Source organism: Saccoglossus kowalevskii, chromosome 9, assembly GCF_978046115.1.
Source record: "Saccoglossus kowalevskii chromosome 9, keSacKowa6.1, whole genome shotgun sequence".
In the NCBI taxonomy this organism is placed as follows: Eukaryota; Metazoa; Hemichordata; class Enteropneusta; family Harrimaniidae; genus Saccoglossus; species Saccoglossus kowalevskii.
Genome location: NC_140649.1, coordinates 36,836,355 through 36,849,438, shown reverse-complemented (window position 1 = coordinate 36,849,438; position 13,084 = coordinate 36,836,355). Strand labels below are relative to the sequence as shown.

The 13,084-nt window shown below is 34.2% G+C and overlaps 1 protein-coding gene across 1 annotated transcript; it reads left to right on the top strand.

The window, feature by feature from the left end:
- The first annotated feature begins 4,628 nt into the window (after window positions 1-4,628).
- Window positions 4,629-12,523, top strand: LOC100371588 (trafficking protein particle complex subunit 10-like). Its single transcript, XM_085504089.1, has 8 exons — window positions 4,629-4,679; window positions 5,569-5,710; window positions 6,140-6,414; window positions 7,317-7,414; window positions 8,162-8,291; window positions 8,861-9,025; window positions 9,135-9,453; window positions 10,988-12,523. The coding sequence occupies exons 1-8, from the start codon at window positions 4,629-4,631 to the stop codon at window positions 11,161-11,163; spliced, it is 1,356 nt and encodes a 451-aa protein (XP_085360215.1). The 3' UTR covers window positions 11,164-12,523.
- Window positions 12,524-13,084: the final 561 nt, after the last annotated feature.

Here is a 13,084-nt window from a genome sequence, read left to right as displayed (position 1 = left end):
TGCATAGGATTACAACCATTGTGGTTTACAATCTGCATATCAATACAGCCATTGTGGTTTACAATCTGCATATGAATACAACCATTCTGGTTTACAATCTGCATATGAATACAACCATTCTGGTTTACAATCTGCATATGAATACAGCCACTGTGGTTTACAATCTGCATATGAATACAGCCATTGTGGTTTACAATCTGCATATGAATACAACCATTGTGGTTTACAATCTGCATATCAATACAACCATTGTGATTTACAATCTGCATATGAATACAACCATTGTGGTTTACAATCTGCATATCAATACAGCCATTGTGGTTTACAATCTGCATATGAATAGAACCATTGTGGTTTACAATCTGCATATGAATACAACCATTGTGGTTTACAATCTGCATATGAATACAGCCACTGTGGTTTACAATCTGCATATGAATGCAACCATTGTGGTTTACAATCTGCATATGAATACAGCCACTGTGGTTTACAATCTGCATATGAATACAACCATTGTGGTTTACAATCTGCATATGAATACAACCATTGTGGTTTACAATCTGCATATGAATACAGCCACTGTGGTTTACAATCTGCATATGAATACAACCATTGTGGTTTACAATCTGCATATGAATACAACCATTGTGGTTTACAATCTGCATAGGGTTACAGCCATTGTGGTTTACAATCTGCATATCAATACAACCATCGTGGTTTACAATCTGCATATGAATGGAACTATTGTGGTTTACAATCTGCATATTAATACAACCATTGTGGTTTACAATCTGCATATGAATACAACCATTGTGGTTTACAATCAGCATATGAATACAACCATTGTGGTTTACAATCTGCATATGAATACACCCATTGTGGTTTACAATCTGCATATGAATACAACCATTGTGGTTTACAATCTCCATATGAATACAACCATGCATATCAATACAACCATTGTGGTTTATAATCTGCATATCAATACAACCATTGTGATTTACAATCTGCATATGAATGCAACCATTGTGGTTTACAATCTGCATATGAATACAGCCACTGTGGTTTACAATCTGCATATGAATACAACCATTGTGGTTTACAATCTGCATATGAATACAACCATTGTGGTTTACAATCTGCATATGAATACAGCCACTGTGGTTTACAATCTGCATATGAATACAACCATTGTGGTTTACAATCTGCATATGAATACAACCATTGTGGTTTACAATCTGCATAGGGTTACAGCCATTGTGGTTTACAATCTGCATATCAATACAACCATCGTGGTTTACAATCTGCATATGAATGGAACTATTGTGGTTTACAATCTGCATATTAATACAACCATTGTGGTTTACAATCTGCATATGAATACAACCATTGTGGTTTACAATCAGCATATGAATACAACCATTGTGGTTTACAATCTGCATATGAATACACCCATTGTGGTTTACAATCTGCATATGAATACAACCATTGTGGTTTACAATCTCCATATGAATACAACCATTGTGGTTTACAATCTGCATATGAATACAGCCACTGTGGTTTACAATCTGCATATGAATACAGCCATTGTGGTTTACAATCTGCATATGAATGGAACTATTGTGGTTTACAATCTGCATATTGATACAACCATTGTGGTTTACAATCTGCATATCAATACAACCATTGTGGTTTACAATCTGCATAGGATTACAGCCAATGTGGTTTACAATCTGCATATTAATACAACCATTGTGGTTTACAATCTGCATATGAATACAACCATTGTGGTTTACAATCTGCATATGAATACAACCATTGTGGTTTACAATCAGCATATGAATACAACCATTGTGGTTTACAATCTGCATATGAATACACCCATTGTGGTTTACAATCTGCATATGAATACAGCCACTGTGGTTTACAATCTGCATATGAATACAACCATTGTGATTTACAATCTGCATATGAATACAACCATTGTGGTTTACAATCTGCATCTGAATACAACCATTGTGGTTTACAATCTGCATATGAATACAACCATTGTGGTTTACAATCTGCATATGAATACAACCATTGTGGTTTACAATCTGCATATGAATACAGCCACTGTGGTTTACAATCTGCATATGAATACATCCACTGTGGTTTACAATCTGCATATGAATACAACCATTGTGGTTTACAATCTGCATATGAATACAACCATTGTGGTTTACAATCTGCATAGGATTACAGCCATTGTGGTTTACAATCTGCATATGAATACAACCATGCATATCAATACAACCATTGTGGTTTATAATCTGCATATCAATACAACCATTGTGATTTACAATCTGCATATGAATACAACCATTGTGGTTTACAATCTGCATATCAATACAACTATTGTGGTTTACAATCTACATATCAATACAACCATTGTGGTTTACAATCTGCATATGAATGGAACTATTGTGGTTTACAATGTGCATATGAATACAACCATTGTGGTTTACAATCTGCATATTAATACAACCATTGTGGTTTACAATCTGCATATGAATACAACCATTGTGGTTTACAATCTGCATATGAATACAACCATTGTGGTTTACAATCTGCATATGAATACAACCATTGTGGTTTACAATCTGCATATGAATACAACCATTGTGGTTTACAATCTGCATATCAATACAACCATTGTGGTTTACAATCTGCATAGGAATACAGCCACTGTGGTTTACAATCTGCATATGAATACAACCATTGTGGTTTACAATCAGCATATGAATACATCCATTGTGGTTTACAATCTGCATATGTATACAACCATTGTGGTTTACAATCTGCATATGAATACATCCACTGTGGTTTACAATCTGCATATGAATACAACCATTGTGGTTTACAATCTGCATATGAATACAACCATTGTGGTTTACAATCTGCATATGTATACAACCATTGTGGTTTACAATCTGCATATGAATACAACCATAGTGATGTACAATCTTCATATGAATACAACCATAGAGGTTTACAATCTGCATATGAATACAACCATTGTGGTTTACAATCTGCATATTAATACAACCATTGTGGTTTACAATCTACATATGAATACAACCATAGAGGTTTACAATCTGCATATGAATACAACCATAGAGGTTTACAATCTGCATATGAATACAACCATTGTGGTTTACAATCTGCATATTAATACAACCATTGTGGTTTACAATCTACATATGAATACAACCATTGTGGTTTACAATCTGCATATGAATACAACCATCGTGGTTTACAATCTGCATATGAATACAACCATTGTGGTTTACAATCTGCATATTAATACAACCATTGTGGTTTACAATCTACATATGAATACAACCATAGAGGTTTACAATCTGCATATGAATACAACCATAGAGGTTTACAATCTGCATATCAATACAACCATTGTGGTTTACAATCTGCATATGAATACAACCATAGAGGTTTACAATCTGCATAGGATTACAGCCATTGTGGTTTACAATCTGCATATCAATACAACCATTGTGGTTTATAATCTGCATATGAATACAACCATTGTGGTTTACAATCTGCATATGAATACAGCCATTGTGGTTTACAATCTGCATATGAATACAGCCATTGTGGTTTACAATCTGCATATGAATACAGCCATTGCGGTTTACAATCTGCATATGAATACAGCCATTGTGGTTTACAATCTGCATATGAATACAACCATTGTGGTTTACAATCTGCATATTGATACAACCATTGTGGTTTACAATCTACATATGAATACAACCATTGTGGTTTACAATCTGCATATGAATACAACCATTGTGGTTTACAATCTGCATATGAATACAACCATCGTGGTTTACAATCTGCATATGAATACAACCATTGTGGTTTACAATCTGCATATTAATACAACCATTGTGGTTTACAATCTACATATGAATACAACCATAGAGGTTTACAATCTGCATATGAATACAACCATAGAGGTTTACAATCTGCATATCAATACAACCATTGTGGTTTACAATCTGCATATGAATACAACCATAGAGGTTTACAATCTGCATATGAATACAACCATAGAGGTTTACAATCTGCATATGAATACAACCATAGAGGTTTACAATCTGCATAGGATTACAGCCATTGTGGTTTACAATCTGTATATCAATACAACCATTGTGGTTTATAATCTGCATATGAATACAACCATTGTGGTTTACAATCTGCATATGAATACAGCCATTGTGGTTTACAATCTGCATATGAATACAGCCATTGTGGTTTACAATCTGCATATCAATACAACCATAGAGGTTTACAATCTACATATGAATACAACTATAGAGGTTTACAATCTACATATGAATACAGCCATTGTGGTTTACAATCTGCATATGAATACAGCCACTGTGGTTTACAATCTGCATAGGATTACAGCCATTGTGGTTTACAATCTGCATATTGATACAACCATTGTGGTTTACAATCTGCATATGAATACAACCATTGTGGTTTACAATCTGCATATCAATACAACCATAGAGGTTTACAATCTACATATGAATACAACCATAGAGGTTTACAATCTACATATGAATACAGCCATTGTGGTTTACTATCTGCATATTGATACAACCATTGTGGTTTACAATCTCCATATGAATACACCCATTGTGGTTTACAATCTGCATATGAATACAACCATTGTGGTTTACAATCTGCATATCAATACAACCATAGAGGTTTACAATCTACATATGAATACAACCATAGAGGTTTACAATCTACATATGAATACAGCCATTGTGGTTTACAATCTGCATATGAATACAGCCATTGTGGTTTACAATCTGCATATGAATACAGCCATTGTGGTTTACAATCTGCATATGAATACAGCCACTGTGGTTTACAATCTGCATATGAATACAGCCATTGTGGTTTACAATCTGCATATCAATACAGCCATTGTGGTTTACAATCTGCATATGAATACAACCATTGTGGTTTACAATCTGCATATGAATACAACCATTGTGGTTTACAATCTGCATATGAATACAACCATTGTGGTTTACAATCTGCATATGAATACAGCCACTGTGGTTTACAATCTGCATAGGATTACAGCCATTGTGGTTTACAATCTGCATATTGATACAACCATTGTGGTTTACAATCTGCATATGAATACAACCATTGTGGTTTACAATCTGCATATGAATACAACCATTGTGGTTTACAATCTGCATATGAATACAACCATTGTGGTTTACAATCTGCATATGAATACAACCATTGTGGTTTACAATCTGCATATGAATACAGCCATTGTGGTTTACAATCTGCATATGAATACAACCATTGTGGTTTACAATCTGCATATGAATACAACCATTGTGGTTTACAATCTGCATATGAATACAACCATCGTGGTTTACAATCTGCATATGAATACAACCATTGTGATTTACAGTCTGCATATTAATACAACCATTGTGGTTGATTTAACATTGGTTTTGTTTTTTGCAGGTCAAAGATCAAGGGAAGTTTATTCTAAATCAGTTATGTCTAGAAATCAACGGTCTGGAATTGTTACATCCAAAGATTCAACCAATGATGTCATACTATGTCACAACAAAAGAACCAGCCATCAGTTTATGTCCCTCCCAAGGTAAGCAATGCTTCAAAATATTAATCACTTATGGAAAGATAAAGTACCCTGAAGTTGGTGAATTACAAAGTACCAACTTAATTGTGAACATTACATCCGCGTGCTATCAACACCCTGTACCAGAAAAACGGCGTATTTCACTGCTTCTTTGTTGGCAATTGACAATCATCATACAATCATAACACTAATACTATGCCATGTTTATAATTATTAGATATCAAAATCTGCTAATCAAATTTGAGGGCAGAAGGACAAAAGTCTCTAGTCAATAAAATCTTGTCAATCACTTATGATAAATAAATGACAATTTGTTATCTTCACACAAAGACAGGGAATAACCTAATTTTGAGTAGTCACACTTCCTTTTATATTATTCGTGTACTAATTTGCATAAGTGTTATACTAATTTACATATCTGATATATTACAGAACCGCTATATGCAGGTGTACCACAGTGGTTGTGTTTACAACTATGTACTGACAATGTTCCAGTCAAATCAGGTGATGTGATGAAAATCAAGACTCCACAAAGTACTTGTATCATGAAGAGTAGCACTGATTTGTACCATATAAATCCCACTGAGTATGGCGGTGTATTATATCTACCTGATATACCTGCTAACAGTCAAATGGATGTTGAGATTCAGCTAATGGCTGCAATGCCAGACAGTAAAGAAAATGTGGAACAACTGATAAACAGTCAGGTAAGTGCAGTTTATGTACTGTAAACAGAAATTTGTGCCATTTATGGATGTTATAGAATTCATTAAGACAAAATCCTATGTCACTGACACATAGCATAGCATAGAAATTTACACAAAATTTCACAATTTTTACTTACTCGCAAGATTCATGAAAATTTGTCTCACTAAAGAATTACTTGTATTCAATAATTTGTAAACTCAGAATTGAAATGATAGATCTCAAGTTATCTATACTTCATTGATGTAGCCATGGTAATTGTGGTGATCCCATCATGCATCTATTTTACTATGTGCACAACATTGAACAGATTATTAAGGTAGAAGCCTACTCACAATTTTTGACAAAATTGGTCATAAATCGCATGACAATGCTCATTAGTTTCTGATGTACAATCATGAAGCTAATGTCCCATGGTACAATGAAATAGCATTATTTTGTGTGTTACAGTTAAGTTTCTTGAGAAACATGTCCTAATATTTCTTGAAAATCGCTTCAAATTTTTTCAGCCTAGATTTTGAGATATTGCATACTATCTCTGCCATAGGAACCTATGGTAAAAACATTATGATTGTGCCAAAATGGCGACTTTCTACTAAAATAAAACCATCAATATCTCGAAAATAAGGCTGGTGACCCCCAACTTTGTTTAAGTCAATATCCCTATATTGCCTTGGAGTACAGTTTGTTGCAAAATGAATAAAATTCTGGGTTGTTTAATTTATAAGTAGGCTTTTACCTTAACATCAGTTTCTCTTTGATGTGAACTTTCCTTTATCTCTTCTCAGCAGGGACCTAATCCTTCGACTGTTCATCTATGTGAGATGCATCATGGGGGTGACATAGTGTGCTTAGGGATTTGTTAATACAATGTATATTACTTTAAATGTGATTTCTCCTACAGCTTGATTTTGATTGTCCATGGTCTGAAGAAATTACCTGTGATTTAAACTTCCAGTTACCATTTACTACCAACCATCATCTGCACACTGCAGGTCTAAGGTAAAACACTGTTCATACATTGTTTCCTCTGATATTACTCATCGGTGTGCAGGTCTAAGGTAAAACACTGTTCATACATTGTTTCCTCTGATATTACTCATCTGTGTGCAGGTCTAAGGTAAAACACTGTCACACATTGTTTCCTCTGATATTACTCATCTGTGTCCAGGTCTAAGGTAAAACACTGTTCATACATTGTTTCCTATGATATTACTCATCTGTGTGCAGGTCTAAGGTAAAACACTGTTCATACATTGTTTCCTCTGATAATACTCATCTGTGTTCAGGTCTAAGGTAAAACACTGTTCATACATTTGTATTAAACAAAATCTGTATTAAATAAAAGATGCAAACTCTATTAAAATGTACAATGCAATAGAGGGAATGCAGTTTCTAAGCATGGTAATTTTTTGGTTCTCAATTGTCCAGAAAGAAAGGGTGAGACTTCTATTGGGGGTGTGGCTTCTAATACAGATTTTTATCATGAGAACTGACACACAAATTATATCTTCAGCATGGCATTTATCTATTAAACTTTAGTGGGATGATGTTATTAACAATTCTCACATACTGGCATAAACAACATTAGAATTATGTAATTTCATCACCTAAATTGAGCAGTATAAAAAAAATCAGTATTGGAGCATGTAAGTTTGACTATTAGCCTGCAAGCAGACTGACATGGGTGGCTATGTTGATTAGAAGATGAGCAGTAGATACAGTAATGTATAATTCATTCTATTTTAGGAAATTTATCCAACTAAAAATAGAGAGTTTAAGTGATTTGGAATTCTCACTTCAAGAACCTGTTCTGTCTATTACCACGGTAACTGGTGATTCCGTCAAAGCTACTGCAATGCATAAGAACACTGACATGGTGAGTTATACTTATATGCTAAGATCTTTTTTTACAGAGATCCTTATCTCAAATTAGTATAATTGTATCTCAAATATTGTCCAATAGTATTTGAGTCCTAAGCTGCTTGGCTATATACTTGATCTACTGACATTCATTAATCTTTTGATTCATAATAAAATAAACAGTTTCCTCACACAAGTTGCGTTCCCGTGCTAAGAAAACGTGTGTGAACGCTTAGCACGGGCCAAGGAATGCTAAGTACGGGTTAAATACTGTTTCTGTGCATCCAATTAAGTCTGTCTTCTCTCATGTTCCTGTGCACGTCGCTTCAAAATTAGAACGAAACATGCCAGCAGCAGAAATAAAACCTTGCGCGTGTCATCCATTTTTCGTTCGTAAATAGCAGCTTACCAAAGGTCACCGACTAATGCCACCCCTTAGCCCGCGCTAACGACTGGCCCTCCCTGTGCATGGACGCAATGGGTCTAGCCGAAATGCAAATATGCTAGATAAGCCAGCTTAAATCTTAGCCCGTACTTTGTGTAACGTGAACACAACTATAGTTATCGATATTTTTTTTTCCTCAGCAACTGATGCACAATACACCTATATCGTATGTGTGGACCTTAGACAGTACAATGGAAAACGGTCATTTAGATTGCAAATTTGAAGTTAATTACAAGCTATTACAAGAGGAAACCAACAGTACGATGCAACGCTGTTGTCATGCATTCTCACTGCATAGTCACCAGGTAGTGTATTTAAAAACAGTTTTCACTGAAAATATGTCTTAAATTAAGTAATCTTAATCAGGCTTGTCTGCAATGAGACTTCAGTTTCTATTTTGTCTTGTTTGCGCAGACTGAATATGTCATAGAAAGTGAGGTGAAAGCACAGTCCACATCAAACTGCAAGGCTGGTACATTGTGTAACTTGCATTTCCATATCACACAAGTCCATGATGTTTCCACTAATGTCAAGAACACTTTACTGTATGAGATTGTATCAAGTGCTAGTCTGTGGGCAGTCTGTGGAAAAAGTTCTGGTGTCTTTACGTTACCTGCTGTGGCTGATGCATCACATGATATTAATCTAGAGGTCATGCCATTAATTGCTGGATATATACCTGTACCTAGTATGAAATTATCTAGGTACCTATCTGAAGATACCCCACTAACAGGTCAGTATTTTAAGTGTGCTCCACCTCAATTGCTTACTGGCACATTGTTTATTATCAGCTTATTTCATGTGATTTCAAAATTTGTTCATTTTTTAGTCATTTTTAGTCACGTTCTAAAACAGGTTTTGTCAATGTCCATTTTCTGTTTCCCGTCTACAACATTTTCTCAGAAATTGTGCAGCAGATATCAGTGAAACTTAGCAGATTGATGAACAAGTCTCTGCCAAGTATGCATGTAATTTTTATTCCAGATCTGAAAATCCCAAGTGCGTCTTTTTAGTTCCGCTGTCGCTATTGTCAAGCGGAGCTTATCATGAGTGATTGTTCGTCATCGTCCGTGTCAATGTTTTACTTTTTCGACTTCTTCTTGAAAACTACAAGCCTGAATGTTTTGATACTTGGTGTATATATGTACCTTGGGTAGACCTCTCTCAGATTTGTTCATTTCATGATGATATCTTCAATTCTCTAATTTTGGTGAATATTTTTGTCATTTTTGGTAAAAAGGGATATTTTCAACTTTTTGTTAAAAACCGCAAGTCCAATTGCTTTGATATTACATATATAAGTACTACATGTGGATGTCTCTCAGATTTGTTCATTTCATGATAATATCTTTAAATTTCTAATTTTGGTGAATATTTTTGTAATTTTTGGTAAAAAGTGATATTTTCGACTTCTTGTTAAAAACCACAATCATTTATAGTGAAAAATGATATTTTTGAATTCTTGTTGAAAACAAGTCCCATTGCATTGATACTATGCATATTGTTCATTTTCTAATGATATCTTCTGTTCTTTAATTGAAATGTGCATTGCTAACAGCGGAGCTATCTCAGCCGAGAGGCTGCTTGTTCAAGATTTTCATTCAAAATTACCTCTCCCTACTGCACTGACAGAGCAACTGAGCATGCTCAAAATAAATAATTAGCTTAGATTGTAATGCTAGGGTTTTTATTGATGTCATGACCTTGATCTGAATCAGGGACAGATGGGTTGAATCATTAGCAATCACAGTGGAAAATGTTGAGGGGTGTCAGGGCTACATATTTTGAAGGGAATTCTAGTGGTGATAATGAAACAAACCCAGGTCCTGGTAATATACAAAGACCTGAATTAACAAAGAAGTCAAGTTATAAAGGTACATCAAGGTTTACTCAGAGACATAGTTTGGTTGCACTTGTGTACTCTGAGATTTTGAACCCGGGTCAATGAAAGTAGAGTACATATTAATTCAATTGTTTGCTGATGTTGCATGTATTATTTTAATAACAATATATTTAAATTATACATGTAATTTAATAACGTGGACTGTGACATTCATGTCTTGTTGTGAGTTTATTTACTTATTCATAGAATTTATTGTCAGGTCACCAAATGAACTATGTTTTGGCATCTTTGAACATTTCAGCTGTTGATGATAAATTATGCACATGATGTTAAAAGTGTCACTACAAGTATGTGCCCACTGCAGCTACCAGCCTTTACTCTGATAAATCACTATAATTATAAAATTTACCAATTTTTCATTCAGATAATGCAATCCAAGAAGCTGAACCTCAAGATTGCAAGATGAACAATGATGATACAAATAAACCACAGCTTGAAGAGTTCGGTGTTGGTCAGATTTATAACATTAGCAGAACAGTTCAAGTTCATGTCATGCCTGAATCTAATACAAGCACTGTTGAAGTTAGTGTACCTCAGTAGTTCTTGCATCTCAAGTAGGGGCCAATATAATGTGTGCAATTTGGCTGTTAAGCGGCTGCCTAGCTAAACAAAAATTAGAAACTTGCCAAAGTAACAAGAAGTCTATGAATTATACACAAGCTGAAGGACATAAAACATAACTAGACATTAAGACGAACATTTAAGACAAGACACCAAGAAAATACATCAAGACTAGACAGCAATACAATATATTATAATACAAGACATGACAGGACAGGATTCAGAGGGATATTGAAATCTTGAAATAAATGGGATGTAGAGTAGTGATGGCAGGAGTGAAAATGATGATGAAGAAAATATGATGATCATTCAAAAAGAAATTATTGTGACAGTGATGAAGTAGGTTGAGAGATAACCTTAGATGGGGGAAGATGTTATCAAAGTCACAAACAAGGGGATTATATTTTATGGGCTAGTATTGTTGTTTATTTACTCTACTTCATGGATTTATAAACTTCTGTAATCTACTGAATAGTATTAAATCTATATAATATGAAAACAATCATCGAAAACTGTTGATAATTTGATAAAGATATTTGTTTTTTGCTTTTGCAATAATTTACCGAAATTATCAATATTTTTTAAAATTTATTTGAAAACATTTTTCATCATGGGTATACATGTCTGGTGGACGGGTTAGCGTGATTCACAAATCACAAACCATGAATAAAACAAAATAACAGATATACAAAATGTGGATCACCATTAGTGCAATTACTGTTTTCAAGTATTGCTGTTGTCAGTATTTATGCCTAGCTGCCAAGTTTAATATATTGTTTTGTAATAATAATTTTCTTTTAAAATGCTTCAAACCTCATACCAAGCCTTACACTACAAACTTCTTACCCCAGCCCTAATTTCTCCCCTAGTAATGCCTAATCCTAAATCAATGTTATATGTAATTAAAAATGGCAAACCTACTAGTATTTTACACCACTGGTTATGCTTTATTATTACATGTATTACGCTTTGTAGTCCACACTTTTTCTGAGATTTATTTAGTGATTTGTTCATTCATTAATTAATCTTACCCATGGTGAACACATGATCATTACTTTATTCGTCATGACAATTTATTTGACGTGGCTACTTTTTGTGCAAACATTGGCAAAGAGACAGAAAAACTGCTTTAGAAAGTATGTAATAATGTTTTGCAGCTATCAAGATGTATGTATATGTGTTCTACGCATTTATTTATTGAAACTTTTACTGCATGGTTATGAGAGTGAACATTCCTTCTGCTGCATCCATTCATGTTCAAGTTTATGTGAAGCAGACTTTCTGGTGACTGAAAGTGTAGTATAGTATGTACACTTAAATAAATTGAAATTACCAGAAACTTCCTTGTGTCTTGTGTGAATTAATTAACAATGATTTAGCCAATAATCTGATACACTTGATTCTGTCTCTGCATAATTGCAACTTTACATTATAAAACAACTTCTACATTATTTTTATATTTTGTGTAAATGATAGGTACACAAATATTTGTGGAAGGGATACTTCAGAATGACATCATCTGTTGTACTTTTCCTTAACACATTACCATTTTTTGTGACAATACCTTAAATTCTCTAAATATATTATTGCATTGTTTCAGGATTTTTATACTTTTTCAGTTCCCGTTCAGATGGTCTGAAAACAGGGACTCAGACTCTGTGTGTGCGCGTCCAGACTTGTATCTTAGACATGGCTGGACTGATTACATTCAAACTTCACACATACATCATATATTATACTTATGCTCATCAATTTGTGGAATAGCTGTGACAAAAAATCATCAAAATCAAGCATTTTTGGCATTCCGGAACTGGATTTCGGCTGTTCAAGACAGATTTTGTTGTGACTTAGTTCATACATTGGACATTATAGGTCCCTCATACACTTCCAAATGGCTGAC